At 38.2% G+C, this 12,299-nt stretch overlaps 1 protein-coding gene across 14 annotated transcripts in view; it reads left to right on the top strand.

The window, feature by feature from the left end:
- The window catches only part of LOC121528829 (calcium/calmodulin-dependent protein kinase type II subunit gamma), a 70,806-nt gene that overhangs the window by 51,442 nt on the left and 7,065 nt on the right, over positions 1–12,299 (top strand). For 8 of the 14 annotated variants that reach the window (XM_041816447.1, XM_041816456.1, XM_041816453.1 and 5 more), the window contains 2 exons: positions 11,489–11,564; positions 11,760–11,854. In XM_041816447.1, coding sequence (XP_041672381.1) covers positions 11,489–11,564; positions 11,760–11,854 — 171 coding nt within the window. Of the gene's footprint in view, positions 1–5,798; positions 5,940–11,488; positions 11,565–11,759; positions 11,855–12,299 lie in introns of all 14 variants that reach the window. The other 6 variants (XM_041816449.1, XM_041816444.1, XM_041816445.1 and 3 more) reach the window with 1 other exon arrangement.

Raw genomic sequence — 12,299 nt, 5'->3', positions numbered from 1 at the left:
ATCCTCTGTTTTGGTTGTGTGACATGACATGTCTAAATGCAAATAGTCTCCTTCTCATTCCACCCCTGTCTTCTGTTGGCTGTGCCAACCTTGAAACAGCTGTTTGCTCCAATGGATAAGGGGAGAAAAACACAAATAAGGGGCAGTTAGTATTTTGATGACACCCATTGTGATGTCGCAAGGAGCACAGATTCTGAGCAGACCATAAGATGTTGTATTTTTAACCACTGACAGACCACAAACAAAGGACCAGTTTGGCTTATTACTTTCTTAGATAAGTAGATGCACTTGACACAAGGGGTTTTACAGTATTTGTATTTGTGGTTACGGTTCAGTGAATATAGTCACTAACAATGGTTTCACTGCACACTTTAAGAATAATAATTATGATACATCGCTCAAAGATGCACTTAGAATTGTATTTTACGATATATTTATTTTTATTGTTTCAAATCAGGAGATATTTGGCTAGTTATCTCTGTTATTTTTTTTTTTCATTTAGCTTTTGTTTACATTTTACTCTTTTTTGTCTCATGTTTAATAAATTACAGGCTGTACCAACTATCACAGATAGTTTTAGATAACACCAAATGGAACAAACAGTAAACCATACTAATGTCAGTATGAAAAATAATAAAGATAGGGAAACCTAGAATTATAAATCTGGGACTTTATTGTTCTTTTTTATTGATGAACTAAACCCGTACCAAACCGTGATCCAAAATCCCAGGTACAAACTTAAGTGTCACCTCTGTGAACCATTATACCCCTGCTGGATACCCAAATGTATGTGCAAAAATACTAAAAAAAAAAAAAGGGTGTGTACGTTTCAAGAAACCCCTTAGAGCTGGTGGTGAAAATGTCATGGTGCAGTCAACAAAGCTGAAGGAAAGCCATGGAATTATTTACAACTGATAAAATAATAATACCAGAAGACTCAACATTCAACCAAAATAATTTGGTTGAGATGAAATAGAATGATTTAGCCTCACAAGCTTCTATTAGCTGGGATTAGTTGACTGAAGAAACCACCACATCAGCCAAACTAAAGAGGGAAACATTAAAACGACTCAAATTTTTGCAGTTATTGGACAGTCCTGTTAAAATTATGCCAGCCATACGGACTGTAGATATGTTCATACAGATTTACTCAGTCAGTTGATGCCTGCAACCTAAGGTGTCTTACCCATTAATACTTTGCAATTAAAGTGAATTCTCCTCATGAACACACAGCCTAGCAGGCTGGTTCACTGAGACAATTCTGATTAAGTGTTTAAAATGATACAAAAAACACATTCATCACAAGTTTAAAAAATGAAACCAGCTATAGTTCAGACCTGAAACCTCAGTTCTTAGAAAAAAACTTTTGAGGTCTAAAGACTGAGGTATAAAAAAAGGGAACTTCAACTTAAGTAGGTCTGTTTGTTTTTCCTAAAACTCCACAAACGTATTCATACATTCTTCTGATATTCATGACTGTTAATATCTGCAGGAATTTTCATAGTTGACAATTTAGATAATTAAAGTTTTAAGCTAATATCTGCAGATACCAATATAATGGTGATGATATTGTGCTTCCCTATATTCACTGTGTTTTTATGCTGTCTAGTTCAGTATTTCTAAGGGTAAATGTTTCTATCTCCCATTTAGTGCATCAACATTTTTACCACGGTAATAAAACCCTCACATAGGTGTTAGAGTTATTTTATAGAAGTGTAGCAGTCTGATCAAATTCAACCTGCTCTATGTAGATAAACATCTATTGACAAATAAACAATGGAAAATGTGTTGCAGATGAGGTTTTGTCACGTTCTTTGATGCTTGATCAATAAGGTCAGTTTGGAGTTTGAATCAGGCTGGAACTATAAACGATTGTCTGACTGTTGATAAGACCCAAGTTGTATTAAAGTGGAAACCTCCTTTAACCAGGATGCATTACTATCATTAATTTGTTTTACATAGTGATTGCAGGTGGCCATTTCCTGCCATGTTTATCCATTACTCCAGTTTAATGTGTGCTCACTTAGAGGCAGACCCCACCTTTAACGGCCTCCCTTCACTCAGAACAAATTTCAGAGAAGCAGACTCATTAAGGTCGTAGAGGAAATGTGACTTAATTATAGCAGCCAAAAAGAAAAAGTGGAGGGTTTTTTTTTATTAACAGGGCCACTGTGGGAACCCTGAAATCTGTGTGTGTGTGTGGGTATGTGTGCGTTTCTTGGTGATCACTGCATCTTACCCCTTGTCTTCCTAATGTGACTGCTCCAGCTGGAGGAAGCCTTGCTCACCTTGCAGCTGGGTGTCCTAAACCGGCTTCCTCGTCTGACAGGCTCCTGCTGCCTGTCTGACTTTTACTGGAACCTTGCACTCCACAGGCTCCTCTTTGTCCTCACATTTTTCTCCCTCCTGCTCCTCTTTTCTAACACCTTCCTCTCTGTTCAGTCTTCTCTCTATTTCTCTTTTTGATTCTTCAAAACTTTTTTCAAAACCACATTTCAAAATGATACAATATCTGTTATTTTTACATTATTTTACCATTTATTAGTGCTGAAGGATACAGGTTATGAAAGATAATAGATGCGCTGTGATCTTTTTAACTTAGAGCTGCTTTGAGTCAAGTGACGGAGTTCAGCTGTGGGCAGTCAAAAATGAGATTCAGACGAGAGAGAGAGAGCCACTAGTAAAAAAACAGTGATTCAAAGAAATAAGAATATTTTGTGATTGTGTCACTGCGGTTTTGCTCTAAAGTAGGGGTCATCATTTAAAAGTCTTGGAGGTTCCGGTCAACAACATTTCCTTAAGCCATGGTCTGGTCTATAATTTCATCTAACATGTAAAATAATTCCTGAAAAACATTGAAAACAACAACATTTTATGAACTGGAGGTAATAGTAAAATAGTAATAATCTGATTTTGCTGATAAAAGACCAAAATACATTATTTTTGTTGCAAGAAAGAAGAGCTTTGAAGGCTATTTAGATTCAAAATAGGTTACCTACAGACAGCTACTGAAGTCTTCTCTTTTTCGTAAGAGGATCTTGCTGCGTTTCGGACCTCTATGGTGGGGTGTTTTAGGCTCATCTATATGCAGACCTCTACAATGAAGCAACCTCGACTGAGGGGTGGGAAGTAACATACGTTACCCAAGCTGGAACCAGAATGACTTACTGAATGATGTATGTTTTCCACTCTCTGTGATTGGTTCGGTAAGTGGCTTTTTCTCACAACAGCAGAGTTTTATGAAAAAACAAAAATCAAAAATTTACTGAGAGAGCAATTGTAGATTTAACACACCACAAACTAAGGAAAACCCTAAGAGGGTTAAGTTTAGGCACCAGAACCCTAAAGGTTAGGGTAAGAGGGAGGAGGAGGGGATAAGATTAAAAATAACACCACAAACTAAGGAAAAACCCAACAGGGTTGGTATTGTAGAGGTCTGCAACAGATGAGCTGTAAACGGCCCACCATAGAGGTCTGCAGCCAGATGCCTCTCCTTTTCCATGGTCATCTTTCCTTATTTACAAGCTCAGCATCTCTACTCTTCCCTATCTCACTTTCTCTGCTGTTGTTCTGAAACTCTGTGAATCTCTGCAGCTGCAGGCTCCTTCCACACCTGCGGTGTTTACTGGCCAGGAAGCATCTGATTGGCTGAGTAGTGTCATATGTAGCTACAAATAAGTGGAGAAAAAATAGAGCACCATAAACACATAGACAACTGTCAGGCTCATCCAGTGCAATTAACTGCACCCTCATAGGCCAGATTGAAGGGCCCTCCAAAGATCTGATTGGGAAATATCAACATAGAGACAATGTTAGGGCTAGCCTCCTGGCTACCATTCAATTTCAAGACCTGGCTCAGATGACCGCTAAAGATGGCAACAAAAAGTTTCTTTAAAGTCATTGTTGGAGTTAAATGCTCCTTATTTTCTTCTTTCTTTTCCAATATCCCAGCTTCTGTTCAGGTCCTGGGATGGCTATACATAGTCCAAAACAAAATTACCTATTAGGAAAGTTCTTGCCAGTTAATGACATTTATTTATGTTACAAAAGAAAGAGGAAAAAAAAAACAAAATCACACCATTAGACAAAGACAGTAATACACACTATATTGCCAAAAATATTCACTCACCCATCCAAATAATTGAAATCAGGTGTTCCAATCACTTCTATGGCCACAGGTGTATAAAATCAGGCACCTAGGCATGTAGACTGTTTTTATAAACATTTGTGAAAGAATGGGAGTTTGAGGCGCATAATGCACAGAGGTCCCCAACTTTCTGCAGTGTCAATCGCTACAGACCTCCAAACCTCATGTGGCCTTCAGATTATCTCAAGAACAGTCCGTAGAGAGCTTCATGGGATGGGTTTCCATGGCTGAGCAGCTGCATCAAAGCCATACATCACCAGGTGTAAGATGCCCAGATGCTGGGCGAACCTGAGGAAGCTACAAGCGAAACACATTGTTCGCTCTCAAAAAACAGTAAAGTTTATCTCAGTGTGCGGCGGATCATGTCTTTTTGTTTACGTTGGACCTTCATATGCAAGTCAAGGCAGGTGAGCAAATACTTTTGGCAATATAGTGTATTTTGAAAGTTGACATTTTCTTTATATTTGTTGCTTTGATAATTTTGCTGAAAGTTTGTATGGACCATACTCTTGCTAACCTTCAAAGGCCCCCACGTGACTGGACCCCAGAAAACTTTCCCCACTAGCCCCCATTATGGGCAGCTATGACAACTACACACAACACAAACTTGAGGGAGGCGCATGATTTTATTAGCCTCTGAGAAGATGTCCCAAAAATTCTAAATTTTATAGGCTGAGCGTGTTCTATGTTATTTTTCTCTTCCTTGTTTTGGAAAAGGACAGCAAATTTCATTGTGCATAGGCAATGACCACAGAGGCATCTTGTTCTATTCTGTTCAGCATCTGAAATGGAAGATTATAATGTCTCCTGGTCCTTGAAAGTTGGCCTGCAGGGTTATTTTTTAAAAAACTCTTACTTATTTTTCCTTTCGTTGCTTTAACTGTGTTTAGTTTTAGTCTATTCAGTTACCCTTTCTAATATACAGGCTGGAAACTAAATCAACCAGTTTTCTAAGTTCTTCTGCTGTTGTATCGATACATTATTTGATTTTCACAACTATTGTATCAAAATTTAAATCCTGGTCTCATGACAATCCTATCCTGATGTAGCTTCATCCTTTTCTCTCTTCTTTTCTCTATCAAATCTTCCCTCTCTTTCACCTTATCTGTCCTCTCGTTTCTTAACCTCTGGTCCTGGCCTCCCGCCCTCATCAGACACACCTGCACTACAGGACAGTCTGATCTTTTCTCCTCCCTCCTACTCCTCTCCTTCTTCCTTCCTGACCATGCTAAGTTTCCCCACAGGCATAACATGAGCTCATAACAAACAGCAGCTTCGATCCCTCTCTCTGCTAGTTGCTGCAGCTCATCAAACGAAGCTTTGTTAATGCACATGAGCATTAAGAGAAGAGTAGACATGAGCAGAGCAGGCAGTTAAACGACTACACATCACGCAGCATCAGAGCTTTTACAGATCTCGCTTCCAGCTGCCATCTTGTCCTCATGTTTACCCATCAGCATGCCTTGTCATAACCCTACATTAACTTTGACGGTTTATTTCTCATACATTTTACCCAACACTAACACATGTCGGCTCTGTCTCCTTTGTTTAACTGCAGTTTTGTGTGCATGTCGTGCGGATGATCACATGTTCATTTTTCTGTCATCCATCTTCGTGTCTGCCTCTGTTGACCATTCGTTGTGTGTTTCAGTTCCACCGCATGACCTAAAGCGCATGGCATGGAACAGCACAGGCAACAGCTCCTGCCCTGACTCTGAGCTCTCACAGTCCTCCATGCCTGCTGCTCCGCTAGGGAGCAACACTGTTGCTGCTATAAACAACACTAAGCAGAGTAAGAACACAGTCTTGACTAACAAAACCTCTCCTTTTTCCCCCGTCTCATTCAGTCTAGCTTAGGGCTGGGCATAAGGACCCACAGTTATGCCTCAGTATGTTTTTGCTGTATGGCAATACAAGTGTTCTGTGAAGAAATAACAAATGGATGCCACATTAGCAGAATTATAAACTTTGATATTACTCTATTAAATATCAATGAAACCTGTTCAATATCACAGCAACAAAAGTAGAAGTGGTGATTTATTGTTTTTAATGATCAAATATTGCAGGCAGGCAGGCTTCTACACACTGTTTAAATTGCACAAATATGCAGGCAACATTTGGTGGGTGAACTCTGGAGGAGTGAGAGTTTCCTTCCAGGTACACCCACTTTTCTAAATGTTGCCAACCAATTGAGGCAACTGAGACGATGCTTTTTCTCTATTGGTTAGAAGTACAACTGAAGTTCTTTAAATGTCTGTAATTTAGGCAGACTAAATATATGAAAATGTTGACAATACATTTACATATTTTTGACAGATTGTAGGGGGTTGGCAGTAGTTTTTGATAATCAAAACAAATTACCCAATTTTTGGTGTCTAGTACAGTGGTTTTCAAATGGTGTGACGAGGGACACAGGTGTGCCTTGTGGCAAGTGTGGGTATGCCATGGGATTTTTTTTACATATTACTTCTACAACTATACAACAGCAACTAAAGATGCTGTAAAATATGTTTGCAGTGATATTTTTCAAACAATTAGTGATTGAAATAATCATTGTAACAATTGCATCATTTTAAAATATGCAATATCATCAAGTATCAATGCATCACAAATTGGACAACCTTTTAGAAAACAAATTGGTGTTTCTGCTATTTTCTAACTGTTGCCTCTCTTTCGTATATACGTTACATGTTTTTGGATAATTTTAGGTAAAAATTACTATTAACAGGTACCAAAATGTTGGATTTGCCCCCTACCATCAATCCAATATACTTCTGTCTGACAGGCTGAGTTGACTGACATGTACACAGCAAAAACGTAAATTTCGGTGTGTATTTGTCTGATTCAGTGGATCTGAAATGCTATAGCTAGGCATGTTTGGTGTGGGGTGTAAATTTGTATAACTATATAACATTACTACATTTGTGCATCAACAAGTGATATTGTAAGACATGTTAAAAAGGCAATTTTGCACAAATAAAAAAATGGTGTGCCTTCAGGTTTTGGCTTAATCTTAGATGTGCCTTTGGCTAAAAACATTTGCAAACCACTGGTCTAGGACTTCTGTTTTTGTTGCTATGGTATCAAACAGGTGTATCATTTCATTTTGACTAATAATATAAAAAAAATCATCAGTTAAATTACTACAATTATAATCCCCATTTAGACAAGGCATTTCCAATAGAGTATCTTTAGTTCAATAATCATAACTGTCAGTGGTTCTTTTACTGGGTACTAGGGCCAGCATATCTATATTGGTTACCCTTTGTCTTGTTTGAAAACAATATATCTGAAATACTCAATATATTGCCCAGCCCTACAGTAGCTGTTAAACCCCTAAACCCATCATCTCTGACAGTTTCCTTAGAAATAAGAGAAAGCAGCCTGAGTAAACGTGCATCATAGGGAATTATAGAGGTGCCTTTTCAAGCTTGAGAATCCTAAAATAGCTCACTGCAAAAGAACAAACAAACAAAAAAATAATAATCTATGGAAGGGGATTGTATTGTCCAACTTCTAGACAAAATATCTCATTCCTCATACTATTATAAAACACATTAATCGGACAATTATAGATTATCATTTTATTTCAAGATGGAAAAAGCAAAAAAAAAAAAAAGAAACATTTCAGCATTGTTTATACTAAGTACAAAAATCTGGACACAGGGCTAAGAATTTTACTCAAGTGTCTTGTCATGAGATATACTCATTTAGTTAGTACTTTTTAGTTTATTTGTATTTTTACGCTTTTGGTTCATTTTCTCATTTTCTTTGGCAAGAAACTCTGTGTACTGTACATAAGTTTGACAACAGTGGATTGATTTACTTACAGAAATGTTCTTTCTCAGTCTCTATTTGGGTTGGAAGAAGCAATCTCAACAAACTTGAGGGAATACATATGTATAAACTTAAGCTTTTATCAGGATGTAGCTCAGAAACAAGTGCTACTCTCTGCTTCTCACCAAGCTAAAACCAATGTGTATTCTAATTTAAACATGCAATTACAGGCTCTGAAACTAAAGATGATGATTGAGAGGGGTTGATAACATTTTAAAACAAATTTGGGAAGTCATAAAATTCTGAAAGGCTACTGTGTTATTAGCTGTTGACATTTTGATGGTGGTTTACCAGCAATAAAAGAACAGCCATACTGGTCAACCTAAGACGTTGTTTTTATTGAGCAATGATGTGTGTTTAATACATTTTATAAAGCTTATTTTACAACAGGAACACTGACTAAAGTTGGATGGTTTATTTTGATTAATTCAGACCCCAGGCAGAATTTACTGCATAACTAAGAACTGGATACACAAGTTCATACATCTCATAGACAAACTGTAAATTAAATATTGGCAGCAAATACAAAAACAATGATGTGTGAAAGATTTATGCTGTTTTTTTGTCATGAAATCCCATAAAAAAGACCAAAACCAGCAGTGTTTTTATCTTTACTCAATAAAGAATTGGCACCTGTTTACTTTGAAAGTAGCAGGCCAGTAGTCAACCACAGAAAAACTTACACCCACACACCGCAATCAGTTGGTCGTGCAGGTAACAAAAAAGTGAGAGAGAGAGAAAACATTTCTTTTTTTTCTCAGACAGTTCAATGCATGACACATTCCTCATTGCATCTGTTTGGTAGTCTAAATTATAGTAAAAATCAACGTTACAATCTTTATGCAGCATAATTTATTATTTTAACCTCATTATTTTGTACTGAAGTAACAGCTGTCTCAGAGACAATCAGCATGCACCTGCCTTCAACCATGTAATTTCTGTGATCGCGGCACGATAACACCTTAGCATCATATAGCCTACAAAATATCCTTAGATCATTGTTTGTTTAATTCATACAATTAACTGTTAACAGGACATACTTGCTTGAGCCTGTGTTGTGTGTAATTTACAAGTATATATCAGACTTCATGCAGCGTTTGTTTACAGAGGTAAAGTGAAAAAAGTCTCCTGGTCCATACTTCATTACCAGAAGACATTGTCTTTTCTCTCCTCTGATCTCTGTCTGTCAGTAACAAACACTAATGCTGACATAAACATTTTAATGAGATGATAAAGGGTGAATGCTGACAGGCCAGGGGAGTTGATGCTTTGACGGAGGACACTCAGCAGCACTACTTCCATACAAATGTCCTGCATCTTTTGTCAAGTTTAATATATGTTGTTTCCAAGTAATTTACAGCGTAACCGCTGTGAAGCAATCAGAATATTACATACTCTGTCACTTTGTGTGCCTTTTTAACTGTATTGCCCAGTGCTGCATTGCTTCTTTCTCTTGCCTGCTGCGCGTCTCTCAATTAGTCAACTGTGTGCTCCCTCTCTTTCGTTCTCACACCAACCAACCAGAAGGATGAAGATCAGATAAGAGCCTGGAGACCAGCCATCCAGCTGGAAGGTGTCAGCCCTAGAAAATAGCATGTCCCCATAAAGATCCTGTTCTAAGTCAGGCCTGTGTCACCTTACAAAGACACCTGTGCTTTATTCTTGTCTTAATGTTGGCCAAATATTGTTTTAAAACATGATGGACAAAGGAGAGGAAAGTAGATTTAATGTGGGTATTTTCAGTACACTTAATATTCTACTGAGTGTTTTTTAAAGGATCCCTAGTGATGTTCATGGTCATGATTAATTAACACAGCTTCTCTTACTCAATTCTGGTTAATTGATAAGTTTTCAAGAGTTTTAGACAACATTTGAGGAATAAAATAAAGTAAATCAGGCATCAACTGTGTGGATATAACCTCCTGTCAGATTTATTGTTGGTTTTGGTCTTTTTATGGGATCTGACAACATAAAAATCAAAAGCTTCGACCCTTAAGATGTTTGTTTTTTCCTTCACTGCTGTAACAAAACTGAAAGTATAAAGACTTTCTTTTCTCAATTTTGACTGGTCAGAAAGTAAAAACGGGCATTGACAAATGCAGAACTGCTCCAGAAGTTGAGCTGTTTTTGTAGCAGAGCATTGTGAGTGCAGCGACAAAACACAGCCAACCCTGAGCGCTGAAAATGCTGGACTATGTTTGTTTTGTATTGAAAATAGTTAATGCAATCGCAAAAATCAGCGACACAGGTCTCTGGCGTGTTACTGGAATTTGTGGAAGCTAAGGTACTGCCTCTAATGGATCAGAGCGCTGCCTAACGATCTGGCTTTGTTGATTTGAAGGCATTAATGGATTTTGTTTTCTTTACAAACATGATGGAGCAGTAGTTCTCAACTGCTTGGCTTTCAGGACCCATCACAACCTCTTTAAGAGAGATTGCATCCCCAGATTAAAAAAAAAAAAATCAACCCTTCTAATGTACCTAAGGAAAAATGTGGTTTGTATACCAAGTGGAAGAAAACATAATTGAACAGAGAGGACAATAAAAAACAAACATGGCTTCATACACTTTATTTTACTCAAAAGCATGAAAATGTGGTAATTCACTGAGGGTTAACCTTATTATCTTATTATTTCTAAAGAAAAGGAGATAAATAAAACATTTTGACACAAATATTGAAATTTACACTTCATCATAGGAAAACTTAAAAAAAATACATGTACGAATTGACTGTATATTTACTTCAGGCTTCCGTACATAGACTTAAAAAAAAAAAAAAAAATTCTTTGCGCCCCACTGCAAAGAGCTTCATAACTCACTTTTGGGTCCAGACCCACCCAGTTAAGAACTACTATGATAGAGGTCCAATTGTTTTATGTATTCAGAAGTAAATACCAGCATTAAACATGTCTAGCACTAAGATCATTGAGAAAACAACAGCAAGGCTAAAAAGTGTTAAGGGTTATAGGAAAGGAAAGCTAGAAGTAAATGGTTATGCAAAGCCAATAACCAAGGAATTAACATGAACAGTGAATGGTGTCTTGGGAGCTAGGAGTTCCTGAGAGTAATTTTGCTTCAAGTCTTATTAATTTAAACTCGGATTCAGCTGACAGTGACTTAACTTGCCAAAACATGCAAGACTTGTCCACTTTTTTCCTGCCAAACTAAACTTCTGGTGTTTACAGGCAGTCTTTTAGTTTGTGTGCAGCTCCGAACCGTTGCAGTCAGTTTGTGTGTTGCACAGAAGGTGAGAAGCATAGGGACAGACAGTGATGAGGTCGAACTGCAGTGAGGAAGCTGCTTTGATCTAACACAGAGGTTAAACAGGGAGTGTTGAGCTGCAGCCACAAAGGAGAGAGAGCCTGAAGGAGGCAGGAGCTGAAGTGACGAGAGACAGTGTCATCAAGTAAAAACCACAACACAGTTAATTGTTGACTCACCTTTATCGGTTTCCTCACCGTTTACTACCTGTCTGTTTCTCTTTCTCTCCTGCTCTCCACACAGCTCGTAAACAGGAGATCATCAAGATAACGGAGCAGCTGATTGAAGCCATCAACAACGGAGACTTTGAGGCCTACACGTGAGTACGACTGCATGAGTGCGATGAAAAGAAGTGGGTGAGTCACTGAAGTAAAATCTATATCACACTGGAGGAGCAGTCCTAAGAGTTATCTTTATTTTTTTCCCCAGACTCAGTTTCTCTGCTTTAATGTCTGCTCTGGCTCACCCACTCTTCTTTTCTCACATGCCTCTTCTTCTTTATTGTCTCTCTCAGGAGGATTTGCGATCCTGGACTCACCTCTTTTGAACCCGAGGCCCTGGGGAACCTGGTGGAGGGCATGGACTTCCACAAGTTCTACTTTGAAAACTGTGAGTCTCCTTTTGAACACTCACAAGCACAGACACATAAAGACAAGATGAATCCAGGTATTTAATCCACCAAGGTGAAGCCTGTTCATACAGCAGAAAGATCACCAGAATTTGTGTTTTTTGTTATTTTTTTTGTATTCAACATCCCTCATTTTATCATTATCTGAAATGTTAAATGGACTTCATCTTGTGCAGTGCTTTTCTGCATTCAAGTCAGACTACTCAGAGTTTTTTTGTAATGTTTACTTTGGAGCCTCTATTGTAGAGGTCAGATAGTGGATAGAATTATAAACTGGGGAGGTAGAGAGCAGGGCAAAGGAGCCACAGGCCAGACCTGAACTTGGGCTACCAGCTCGGAGGACCATAGCCTCTGCACATGTGACAAGGCCACCAGCACCCCTCAAAGTGCCTTTCTACACACCACATTCATACACTGATGGCAGAG

This window comes from Cheilinus undulatus, linkage group 20 (genome assembly GCF_018320785.1).
Source record: "Cheilinus undulatus linkage group 20, ASM1832078v1, whole genome shotgun sequence".
NCBI lineage: Eukaryota > Metazoa > Chordata > Actinopteri > Labriformes > Labridae > Cheilinus > Cheilinus undulatus.
The sequence above is the reverse complement of the archived record's forward strand: the minus strand, read 5'-3'. Positions and strand labels throughout refer to the sequence as shown.